The sequence below is a fragment of the Thunnus maccoyii genome, chromosome 14 (genome assembly GCF_910596095.1).
Source record: "Thunnus maccoyii chromosome 14, fThuMac1.1, whole genome shotgun sequence".
Taxonomy (NCBI): domain Eukaryota; kingdom Metazoa; phylum Chordata; class Actinopteri; order Scombriformes; family Scombridae; genus Thunnus; species Thunnus maccoyii.
The window spans coordinates 622,977-634,710 of record NC_056546.1 but is presented as its reverse complement, the minus strand read 5'-3'; the positions used below and the strand labels follow the sequence as shown (position 1 = coordinate 634,710).

Below are 11,734 nucleotides of genomic sequence, written 5' to 3'. Positions count from 1 at the left end.
AGTTGTGTACTTACATTATCCCAAATGTTTCCAACTATTTTCAAACCCAGAGAAACCTGTAATTTTAATCCAGGTAATGGACCGTTTCATTTGGTCGCCTGTCGATGGCGTCATACCTCCTCTACCAAAGAGTAAACACGATAATACATCGGTGTTGTGGTTGTCTGCCAGAAACTGTCATAAATGGACTTTTATTCAGTTTTAAACTTTTTAGATCTTGGTCGTTTTTAAGTATACCTTTTAACTGGATGAAGGATTTTAGTCAGACGTCTGGATCTTAAGTTATCAGAGAAACAAGCTGAACAAACATTAGCAGCAGCTCGGCTAACAGCTCCTCTGAACGTCCTGTATCAGCTGAACAGCATCGGAGAAACACTGATTTTTAACTTGAAACTGTTTCACTTTGCTTCAAGAGGTGATAATATAAGTATGATAGATGTAGGTAAAAGAAAGAAATACAATTAAATTATACACAATAACTTAATATACTGACCCTAGCAACCAATTTTAATACTTTTTTTAAAAACTCTGTCCAAGATATAACTCAGCTTTTTACTCCGTCTGATGTTACCTAAAGTCCTATTAATCCTGCAAAGCCTATTTTTGAAATAGAGGAAATAACGGAACCAGAAGTGACCGAGATTATCGGTGCACTGAAAAGCTCTAAAGCTAAAGATGCCTACAGGCTTGACACCAACTTTTTGAAATTACACAAAGACTCCCTGGTTCGCCCAATTACATATTTGGTTAATCTGTCATTCAGGCAAAGAGTTGTCCCATCAGCTTGGAAGGTGGCCACGGTTACCCCAATCTTTAAATCTGGGGAGAAAACAGACATGGCTAACTATCGACCAATCACCATCCTCCCAGTTATACCTAGGATTGCTGAGAAGTGGGTGGCAAAGCTTTTGACTGAACATCTAAATAAAGACTACACCCCTCTGCACCCCATGCAGTTTGGGTTCTGTCCCACCATTCCACAGCATCAACAATCTGTGTTTTCTTAGAAAAGGTTAAATGCAAATTGGATAAGAGTTCCTATGTCGGTGCTGTCTTTCTTGATTTAAAAAGGGCATTTTATACCGTTGGTCACCAGATTCTTTTATCTAAATTAACTCTCTTTAATTTTTCTGAAGAAGCTATCCTGTGGATGAATTCATACTTATCCAATAGAAAACATGTTTGTGTCCTTACCTTGACTGTCCTGTAGGGGTCCCACAAGGCTCTATTCTTGGACCAATTTTATTCACACTATATATTAATAACCTACCTGATGCCTGTCAAAACATCAATATTCAAATGTATGCAGATGATGCAGTTATTTTTACATGTGCAAAAGATATCTAAGGAGCCTCCATAACATTTGCAATGACCCATGTCCAGGACCGGCTTACTAAGTCATGTCTCTATTTGAACACTAAAAAAACAGTGTATATGATCTTTACAAAACAACCAGTGAAGGTGACACATTCTAATATGTTCCTGAGAGGGGAGGAACTTGACATTTTAAATGAGTTCAAGTATCTTGGGGTCACACTGGACTCCACATTAACCTTTAAAAGTCATGTAAAAAAAAAAAGGTGTCAAATGCAGTAAAATTTCTGTAAATGAGTTTATTAAACCACCACTAGAGGGGACAAACTGCGCCATCAGTAAAGAGAAGTAAACAGGAAGCAGCAGATGGCGGTAATGCGACTAATACGCTGGTTGCCAACCGCCGATAAAACGGAGAGAAGAAGAAGAAGAAGAAGAAGAAGAAGAAGAAGAAGAAGAAGAAGAAGAAGAAGAAGAAGAAGAAGAAGAAGAAGAAGAAGAAGAAGCTTCGCCGGAAGTAAACAATACAGGAGCTAGTAGCGTTAGCTGCCGGGTGTCCTGTGTATAGAAGAAGCTTCTCAGCAGGAAAATGACTCGTCTGACTTGTAATTCAGTTGAGAGTTTGAGAGAGTTAATCAACGAGCGACTAACTGCTGCTGCTGAAGAAATATTCCGAGTTTTTCATAAAACTATCGTCGAGTATGAAACAGAGATCGACCGTCAGCGCAGACTGCTGGATATCATTTGGAAACCTGAGATAAGGTTACAGAGAACAGGTCTGTAAAACCTGAACTGGTTTCATAATATAAAACAGAATAATTAGCTTTATAAACCACCGCAGTGTTTAAATTATATACCTGTAATTGTTTGCTTTTATCTCAGGAGGACGCTGAAAAACTCTGTTTCCAGTCGGCAGGTTATAACTGTAACGCTGCTAACAGGATAACATAAAAACATCTGGATGTATAAAGAGATATATATTTATACATCCATACTGCAGCTGGAAATACAACCATATAACATCTGGCTTCCAGTGCAGTTTAGAATAGATTTTACAATTTTAACGCTCGTTTTCATTCCAGTTTAGTTCAGTAATTTATTTCCATGTCAGCAAAGTTGATAGGAATTTACCTCAGTAAAGCACTAAAAAACACACACGTACTAAAGACGTATTGCACACTAAAACGAGCTGTAAATTAAATTATATGACTGTACTGTAATGAAACGCATCAGTGTGGTTGGTAATATATCATGGGTTGAAAATGGCTCAACCTGTCATCAGCTGTTTAAAATCAGCCCTGAGTGAACCTGTCCGCTGCTGGAGCAGACCTGCAGAGCCGTGGTCGGACAGGTTCACCGATAGCTCCGGTTATACCGGACAAGATGTAGAGAGTTTAAAGCTTTGAGTCCGTCCTGCAGGTCCTGTGGGCTGCTGCCGCTTCAGCCCCGAAAGGGTTTGAGCCGAGCCGCATGTTTCTGCTCCTTAAAACTGTTTTTTGTAATGTAGCGAAGTGGAAATTAACGTGGAGCAACAGGGGGGAGGAGGAGAAATATGTATCCTACACTACTATTCATTTAAACATCCAACAGCACTTTCGCTGTTTCGGAGCTCCAGCGGGCCGCCAAAACTAGGACTACGGCAGTGAGTTTGAGTCAGCAGGGTTTGACAGTCCAATGATTGTAGCCTATACTGCCATCTTGTGTACGAATAGTGTCGCTGTTTTGAGTATTTTGTGAATTATGTTTATTAGCTGCATTAGCATAATAATTAGCTGCTATGAACGCTGGATTAATCCGTTATTTAATGCATATAAAGCCTTTATAAAGGAGTCTTATCATGTTTTCTTTCCAGAGCTCCCACAGCAACATGTCTGGAAGGAAGAGGAGGTTCTGGCTGACCAGGAGAGGAACTCCAGTCTGGACCAAGAGGAGCCAGAACCTCCACAGATTAAAGAGGAAGAGGAGGAAGTCTGCAGCAGTCTGGAGGGAGAACAGCTGCTACTGAAGCAGGAGACTGAAACCTTTATGTTGACTCCTACATGTGAGCAAAGTGACAACAGTGAAGATCAGACTGTGGACTTGAGTCCTGATGAAACTCAGAGTGCAGCAGAGGAAGAGCATGTTGTCAGCATGTCAGTTAAAAGCTCTGTGGAACCAGAACCAACCAGCGAGGACCAGCTGCTCCATCACAACTCTCGTGTAGCTGAGAGCCGAGATCACGGAGACGCCACCACATTAAAGACTCACAGTTACACAGACAAACAGTGTTTTAAATGTGACACATGTGGGAAATGTTTTCAGTACAAGTCCAAATTGCACACACATCTGAGAGTCCACACGGGTGAGAAACTGTACCCGTGTAACATCTGCGGGAGGAAATTTAGCGACATGACAACAGTGAAAAGGCACATGAGAACACACACGGGCGAGAAACCGTATCCGTGTAACACGTGCGAGAAAAGGTTCTCCCAGCTGTGCGTATTAAAACGGCATCTAAGAACACACACGGGTGAGAAGCCGTATCCGTGCAACACCTGCGGGAGAAGATTTAGTGACATGACAACAGTGAAAAGACATATAAGGACACACACGGGTGAGAAGCCGTACCCGTGTAACACTTGTGAGAAAAGATTTTCTCAGCCGTGGGTGTTAAACCTGCATATGACGGTGCACACGGGTGAGAAACCGTATACCTGCAACACCTGTGGGAAAGGATTCTGTCGAATGGCGCACTTGAAAAAGCACACGAGAGTCCACACGGGTGAGAAGCCGTACTCGTGTAACACTTGTGAGAAAAGATTCTGTAAGATGGAAGCTTTAAAACTGCACATGAGAATCCACGCGGGGGAGGATCCGTATTGCAAAACTGCAAAACTGGAGGACGAGAATTCAGATTTAGTTATCAGTTGAAGATCGTACGCAGCGGGAAAAGATCAGTCAGATATCAGATTAGAAAAGGAACATAAGAATCAATCAATCAATCAATTTTTATTTATATAGCGCCATATCACAACAGAAGTCATCTCAAGGTACTTTTCACATAGAGCGGGTCAAGACCTTTAATTAACAGAGACCCAACAATTCCCCCATGAGCAGCACTTGGCGACAGCGGTAAGGAAAAACTCCCCTTTAACAGGTAGAAACCTCAAGCAGAACCCGACTCTTGGTGGGCGGCCATCTGCTTTGACCGGTTGGGTTGAGAGAGAGAAAGAGAGAGGGAAAGGGGGAGGGGGGGGGACAGAAGAGCAACAATCACAACAACAACAACAACAAGCACAAGCATCAATAGACAGGGAAGGATGCCATCAGGACCGCAAAGGACTGCGAAGGTTCGGCCCGGGACTCAGGTTTTCCTGAATTCATTCAGATTCAGAGAAACTGGCACTTTGTTTCCTCTTTTTGTTCTTCATACTTGTTTATGTGTTTGTGATTGTTTTCAATAAAGGTGAGACAATTAAATCCTTTCCTAAAGAGTCGGTTCTGTTCAAAACGAACGACGCAGAGCGTAAATGTCTCTCAGTAGTTCCAGAGTTCAGTCAAAACTCCGACTGGTTTATGTAGAATTAAACGCAGTGAAAACCAATTTTTAATCGATCTTCCATCAGTTGAGTCTATTTAGTGCTTATTTATGTTTGTATTCACTGTAAGACAAAGCAAGTTTATAAGTGTAACAACTTTTATAAACATATAAAGGCATTAAGACAAGAAATAAAAGAAACTCAAGAAAATTTAATTAAATTAAAAGCAGTGCCAGAGTTGCAGCAGAGCTCCAGTTCTATATGTGGAGCAGAAAAACTGAACGTTGCTGCTTCTTATGTAGAAAAAGAACTGTAAAAGAAGACTGAAGTGAACGTGAACAGTTTTTCTCTGACTCGCACAACTTTTACACGATCTGTGAAATGTGAAGAAAGTCATCACAGAGCTGGATGGTTTCTAATGAATGTTTGGAGTAAACAAGTACCTAGAATTGTTCTTACTTCTTAATGTAATGAATAAATATAACTCAGTCATAATCAATCATTTTGTGGCCATGGTGACCTCTGCTTGTCCTTGGGCCAGTTAACGCATGATCCAATCAATCCTTGTCTTAGATAGTGCGTTTATTTTCCAGAGGGGTAAAAGATGAACCACGTTAACCCGTTAATAACCTCACATTTCTCTCTCTCTCTGCTGACCTTTCAATCTAATGTAAACGCAGTGGAAGAGAGTAGTTTTACTCATCATACAGAGCTGCTTGAAAGTTTGTGAACCCTTAAGAATTTGCTCTATTTCTGCATAAATGTGACCTAAAACGTGATCAGATTTCCACTCAAGTCCTAAAACTACATAAAGAGACATCAGTTAAACAAATGAGACAAAAACTTTACACTTGTTCATTTATTTATTGAGGAAAATGATCCAATGTTGCGTATTTGTGTGTGTGGCAACAGTATGTGAACCCCTAAGATTATCAATTCATTATTTAAAGAAGAGAAATCTGGATCTTCACTGTCAAACTCTGAGCTTCACAGGTTTGTGGAAGTGTGTCATGGCTCAAACAAAGGAGATTTCTGAGGACCTTAGAAGAAGAGTTGTTGATGCTCATCAGGCTGGAAAAGGTTACAAAACCATTTCTAAAGAGTTTGGACTCCACCAGTCGACTGTCAGGCAGATCATGTACAAATTGAAGACATCCAACAGCACTGTTACCCTCCCCAGGAGTGGTCGAACAACAAAGATCACACCGAGAGCAGGTGTGATAGTCCAGGAGGCCATAAGGGACCCCAGGGTAACGTCTAGGACACTAAAGGTCTCTCTTGCAGTGGCTACAGTCCATGTTAATGAGTCCACCATCAGGAGAACATTGAACATCAATGGTGTTCATGGCAGAGTTGCAAGGAGAAACCCACTACTCTCCAAACAGAACTTTGCTGCCGTCTACGGTTCACTGAAGACCACATGGAGCCAGAAGGCGATTGGAACAATGTTCTGTGGATGGATGAGACCATTACGTTTGGTGATGAGCAAACACTGCATTCCAGCATAAGAACCTGAACCCATCTGTGAAACATGGTGGTGGTAGTATCATGGTTTGGGCTGCTTTGCTGCCTCTGAACCAGGACAGCTTGCAATCATTGATGGAGCTGTGAGTTCTGAGTCGCACCAGCAAATTCTGCAGGAAAATGTCAAGATATCCATCTGTGAACTGAAACTCAACAGAAAGTGAGTCATGCAGTAAGACAACGACACTAAAACGACAAGTCGTTCTACCAAAGAACGGTAAGAGCAGAAGAAAGATAATGTTTTGTAAAGTCCTGACCTTAATCCTAAAGAAATACTGTGGAAGGACCTGAAGCAGGCAGTTCATGCAAAGACGCCCACCAGCATCCCTGAGTTGAGACTGTTCTGTGAGGAGGAACGGGCTGATGTGCAGAGCTGATAAACAGTTACTGGAAACGTTTGGTTGAAGTTATTGCTGTAAAGGAGGTCACACCAGTTACTGAAAGCAAGGGTTCACATACTGTTGCCTCCCACAAATATGTAACATTGGATCATTTTCCTGAATAAATAAATGAAAAAAAAGATTTTTTTTGTCTCATTTGTTTAATTGGGTTCACTTTGTCTAGTTTTAGGACTTGCAGAAATACAGAAAATTCTTTCAAGCAGCTCTGTATCACTGCTTAACAAAACACACAAATGTCATTCAACATTCAAGTTTGATGTGAGAGTTTATCATCATCATTTTTTATGTGGGTAACCCATAAACCTAATTTTTTATAACAGGTGTCTCCATAAATAACCTCCTGAATCCCTGCATGGCAGTAGTGAGTAGTACTGTAGTACTGACGCTACAGTACTCCACGCTTTAGGTCATACTCTTTAAAAAATATATGATAAAACGATGTCTTAATTAAGTCCTAGTAGTGTGTTTACTTCATAACACTTTATCTGCCTGCTGTAAAACTACAGACTTCCTGATTAGCTTGTGTTCTTTGAAAGACTTAAGCGACATAAAACCCCAAAACACGTCACCGTCCCGCTGGTTCACTGGATCAAGATGAAGTTGAACCTCATCAGCTCGTGTTGAACTGTGTTTATCTGCTGCGGTTCAGTCTGACACACCGCTGGATGAAGATCAGTGGATCAAACCTCATCTTTTAGGGTTCATGGTCTTTGACGGATACGTTGAAGTTTTGAGGTTGTGGGTTCGATCCCTGTCTGACAGAAACCGTTCAAAATATCTTTCGTGTAGCTTAAATTAAACCTCCGTGTTTCTAGATAACTTGATTTAGCTCCTGAATCTGCAGTTTTAACAGCATTTGTATTTGTGTGAGTAACAGGATTCTCTGTTTAATCAAGAGAGTCTCAGTGAGCTCTGATTAAAAACCTCCACACTCTCACAGGAGCATGACTCCTGTACAGGAAGTCCTCCCCCTTGACAGGAAGTGATGTCACATGTTGGACTGATATACACACACACCGCAGAAGTGAACAGACAGGTTCTTGCAGGAGAGCTGAGAACAGATCTGTGGTCAGAACGTCCACAAAGATCATCAGAGATGAGACCGAAGACGCTGCTGCTGCTGCTGCTCGGCTCGCTGCTCGCCGCTCTGGGTGAGAAACAACAGTTTAACCTGTTTTACAGTCGGAAATGTTTGAGTGTTGTTCAGACTCAGTTTATTTCACTTCCTGGTTCCTCAGTTTACAAACCACATCGCTTCTTTAGACTTCCTTCTTTCTTCTGTCGAACAAATTTATTGTATATCTACAAACCTTTGATGAAGATTCGTGTTGTTCTGCTATAAATTCACTAAATTATTTCACCTGAACAGAACCTGAGCTTTTTGTTTGTGGTTGTCTGCATCGTTTAAACAAGCAAAACTTCCTGGATCTTGTTTTTTATTGTTTATATATATATTTTCACTTCTTGAGCATTTGCTCACAGCAGTTTTTGAAAATGATCAAACACAAAACAGGAAACAAAAGACAGATAAAACACGAGTAAATGATGTTTAACATTCATTTTCTGATTCATTTTGTTGATTGAAGGTAATTATTTCATTCACTGCCTTTAATCTGCGTCTCTGTAACCGACCAAAAGAATAAAGTCTTCAGGGTTTATTTTTATTAATAAGTGTAAAGAACAATCTGAAAACTGCTTGTTGTTTGTTTGCTTGTGTCCAAGTTACAGTATTTTTAAAAATCAGTGGTGGAAACTAACTAGGTACATTTATTCAAGTACTGTATATAAGTACAGTTTGACTACGTTTTGCTGATGATACTTTTACTGTCGGAGGATTTTTCATGCAGGACTTTTCTCAGCAGTTTGTGTCTTTTACGCTCCTGAAACATATTTTATTATCTTGTGTAGACGAGATAATAATAAGTGTTTGTTTCATCTCACTGGCAAAAATAAAAATTCTTCAGTTTGACTCACAAACCTGAGAGTAAAAAGTGTAAATAAATGTCAGAGTTCAGAGTAGATCATCGATGGCTGCCGTGAAGTCGCATCAGTATCGGAGTGTAAAGTTTGTCCTGTCGGTGGTGAATCAGGTTTAACAAACTTTATTGAGACAGATTAACAGAGCTGAACGTCGTTCTTCTTCTCCTGCAGAGGCGAGGTCAGCGGCAGGCCGCCATCATGGCCGCTCCATGCCCGGATCTCCGTTCAACATCAGCACGAACGACCGCGGCCTGGAGCAGGTCGTCCTCAACGCCACCTGCTCCTTCAACAAACAAACGAACGACGCCTTCCTCTTCAGACCGTCCGCCATCCACAGAGCTCAGCGGCAGGTACGACAGCAAACACCTGGACCAATAGTGTGCACTCATGTGTGGGGGGGGGGGGTCAAAGGTCAACAGAAATTCAGTTTCAACCCTCTACTTCTGTCTCCTCCAGAGTCACGTGATTCAGATCCGGAACTGTTAGCCTAGCTTAGCACAAAGACTGGAAACCTTTATTTTCTAACTTAAGTCTGAATTAAGTCACAGTTTCTCCCCTGAGACGGAGTCAATTAATAATAATTAATGAAAAGGTTTTTAATGAATTTTCTGCAGGATTAAGCGACTGTTATCCCCTAAATAAAAGTTTTTAAGATATAAAACACCATGAAGTTGATCAAATTTAGTAATTTTTAGAGGTCAGACAATAAAATAGTAAATAAAATAATGATTTTTTTTGTGTTACAACATTTATGTTTGTACATCTGATCAATAAACAAATTCAACATGAACATCAGACAGCTGACTGTAGTGGATGTGGTAGTGTAGGTGGATTGTTCTCTTGTGATGGAGCTATGCTAACAGTTTCCCCTTGCTTCCAGTCTTTGTGCTAAGCTAGGCTAACAGTTTCCCCTTGCTTCCAGTCTTTGTGCTAAGCTAGGCTAACAGTTTCCCCTTGCTTCCAGTCTTTGTGCTAAGCTAGGCTAACAGTTTCCCCCTGCTTTCAGTCTTTGTGCTAAGCTTGGCTAACAGTTTTCCCCTGCTTCCAATCTTTGAGCTAAGCTAGGCTAACAGTTTCCCCCTGCTTCCAGTCTTTGTGCTAAGCTAGGCTAACAGTTTCCCCCTGCTTCCAGTCTTTGTACTAAGCTAGGCTAACAGTTTCCCCCTGCTTTCAGTCTTTGTGCTAAGCTACGCTAACGGTTTCCCCCTGCTTCCAGTCTTTGTGCTAAGCTAGGCTAACGGTTTCCTCCTGCTTTCAGTCTTTGTGCTAAGCTAGGCTGACAGTTTCCCCCTGCTTCCAGTCTTTGTGCTAAGCTAGGCTAACGGTTTCCCCCTGCTTCCAGTCTTTGTGCTAAGCTAGGCTAACGGTTTCCCCCTGCTTTCAGTCTTTGTGCTAAGCTAGGCTAACAGTTTCCCCCTGCTTCCAGTCTTTGTGCTAAGCTAGGCTAACAGTTTCCCCCTGCTTTCAGTCTTTGTGCTAAGCTAGGCTAACCACATACAGGTGTTCTCTGTACTAAACACACAGAGATGAAAATAATCTGAAACATATGTGTGTGTGTGCGTGTGCGTGTGTGTGTGCGTCAGATTGTTAAGGGGATTCGGTACATCGTAGATTTGGAGATTTCCAGAACCGTCTGCCGTAAACGAGAACACAACAACAACAATCTGACCGACTGTGACTTTCAGCCGGAGGGTCTCCTGCACCAGGTGAGTGTGAGCAGGTTTCACTCTGCTGACTGGGGATCAATAAACTGATTGGTTGATAACAAATAAATGTTACATTACTTAATGAGTTTAGTTTCAGTGTTCAGATGTCGGCAAGAAAGCGAAACCTTATTTATATAAAAGTGTAAATGATAAATAAATAAAAGTGTTTTTTTTCTTGCAAAATGTATAGTCCTCAAAGACATAGCAGAAGTAATAATTTACAGTTAATTAACAGTGAAAACGTCCTTATATCTGCTTATAACTACATTATAGTTTGTTATAAATATTTAGAAACTCATGAATCTTAAATAAGGAGACGTAGTCGTGAGGTACGGAGGCTCGTTCCTGCCAAGAAAAAAAAAAATAGATGAAAAGTTGGTAATGATATAAAAAGTAAAATTATGAGATTCAATGTGCATAAACATGAATGTTGTTTAACGGTTCGTCTTTGTTTTCCAGACGTTTCAGTGTCACTTTGACGTTTGGGTCGTTCCCTGGAAACACGAGATGAACAATCTGGTTTTTCTCTGCAAACCCTGAAACCAGCCGCCGCCTCCACCAACCTCCCTCTGGCCTCTGACCTCTGACCCCCCCCCCCCCCCCCCCCCCCCCCCCCCCACTGTACATGGCAGCACTTTACAGCTGACAGGATGATTAATCGACTGACAATCGATGAATCCTTTAAGTTGCAGCTTCTCAAATGTGAATATTTACTAGTTTTCCATGATAATAAATCATCTGAATATGTTCACTTCAGGGAATATTGATCGACACTTAATACACTGATCAATCAATCAATATATTATTAATGACCAGTTTGATAATAACTTTTAACTTTAGTTCCAGTAGTTTAAACGTCTGGGTTAGGGTTAGTGTGTTTCTAAACGTCTCTGCTCTGTGAATCTGTTTCATCTTTTCACACAAAATAAACATCAGATGTCTTTTGGACTCTAAAGTTTTCTTGTAGTTTAAACTTTTATGTTTCAGCGTTTTAGTGACGGACGAGTGTCGACGAGGCCGCCTGCTGGTCAGCAGGAAGTACCGCAGGCAGCTGGAACCAGTCTGACACCAGAACCAGAATCTGACTTTTGTTTCACTATATAAAACTACTTAAATATCTAAGAAACAAGTCTCTTATTGTTTAACCGTATTTACAGATGAATAATGACATAATGAAGGTATTTTGATGAGTTTTTAACGGGATATTTATCAGATAAACAAACAGACTTCAATATATTTTTAAGTGCTGAACAAATGTAATGAAACCTTTTACAGCATAAACAGTCTAAAT

At 40.9% G+C, this 11,734-nt stretch overlaps 3 protein-coding genes across 3 annotated transcripts in view; 2 read left to right on the top strand and 1 right to left on the bottom strand.

Annotated features, from left to right (window-relative positions):
• Positions 1–11,734, bottom strand: part of LOC121911176 — a 374,983-nt gene that overhangs the window by 245,558 nt on the left and 117,691 nt on the right. The window lies entirely within an intron of this gene.
• On the top strand, positions 1,829–4,450 carry LOC121911212 (zinc finger protein 436-like). Its single transcript, XM_042432496.1, has 2 exons — positions 1,829–2,090; positions 3,167–4,450. Exons 1-2 carry the CDS (start codon positions 1,904–1,906, stop codon positions 4,222–4,224), a joined length of 1,245 nt encoding a protein of 414 aa, XP_042288430.1. The 5' UTR covers positions 1,829–1,903; the 3' UTR covers positions 4,225–4,450.
• Positions 7,844–11,398, top strand: LOC121911240 (cystatin-F). Its single transcript, XM_042432549.1, has 4 exons — positions 7,844–7,908; positions 8,909–9,087; positions 10,321–10,443; positions 10,903–11,398. Exons 1-4 carry the CDS (start codon positions 7,854–7,856, stop codon positions 10,981–10,983), a joined length of 438 nt encoding a protein of 145 aa, XP_042288483.1. The 5' UTR covers positions 7,844–7,853; the 3' UTR covers positions 10,984–11,398.

Bases quoted from the DNA above. Each gene is read 5' to 3' on its own strand.
- LOC121911212 (XM_042432496.1), top strand. From the start codon at position 1,904: ATGACTCGTCTGACTTGTAATTCAGTTGAGAGTTTGAGAGAGTTAATC. The intron at 2,091-3,166 runs GTCTGTAAAACC...TTTTCTTTCCAG, and splicing joins GATAAGGTTACAGAGAACAG to AGCTCCCACAGCAACATGTC.
- LOC121911240 (XM_042432549.1), top strand. From the start codon at position 7,854: ATGAGACCGAAGACGCTGCTGCTGCTGCTGCTCGGCTCGCTGCTCGCC. The intron at 7,909-8,908 runs GTGAGAAACAAC...CTTCTCCTGCAG, and splicing joins CTCGCTGCTCGCCGCTCTGG to AGGCGAGGTCAGCGGCAGGC. The intron at 10,444-10,902 runs GTGAGTGTGAGC...TTTGTTTTCCAG, and splicing joins CGGAGGGTCTCCTGCACCAG to ACGTTTCAGTGTCACTTTGA.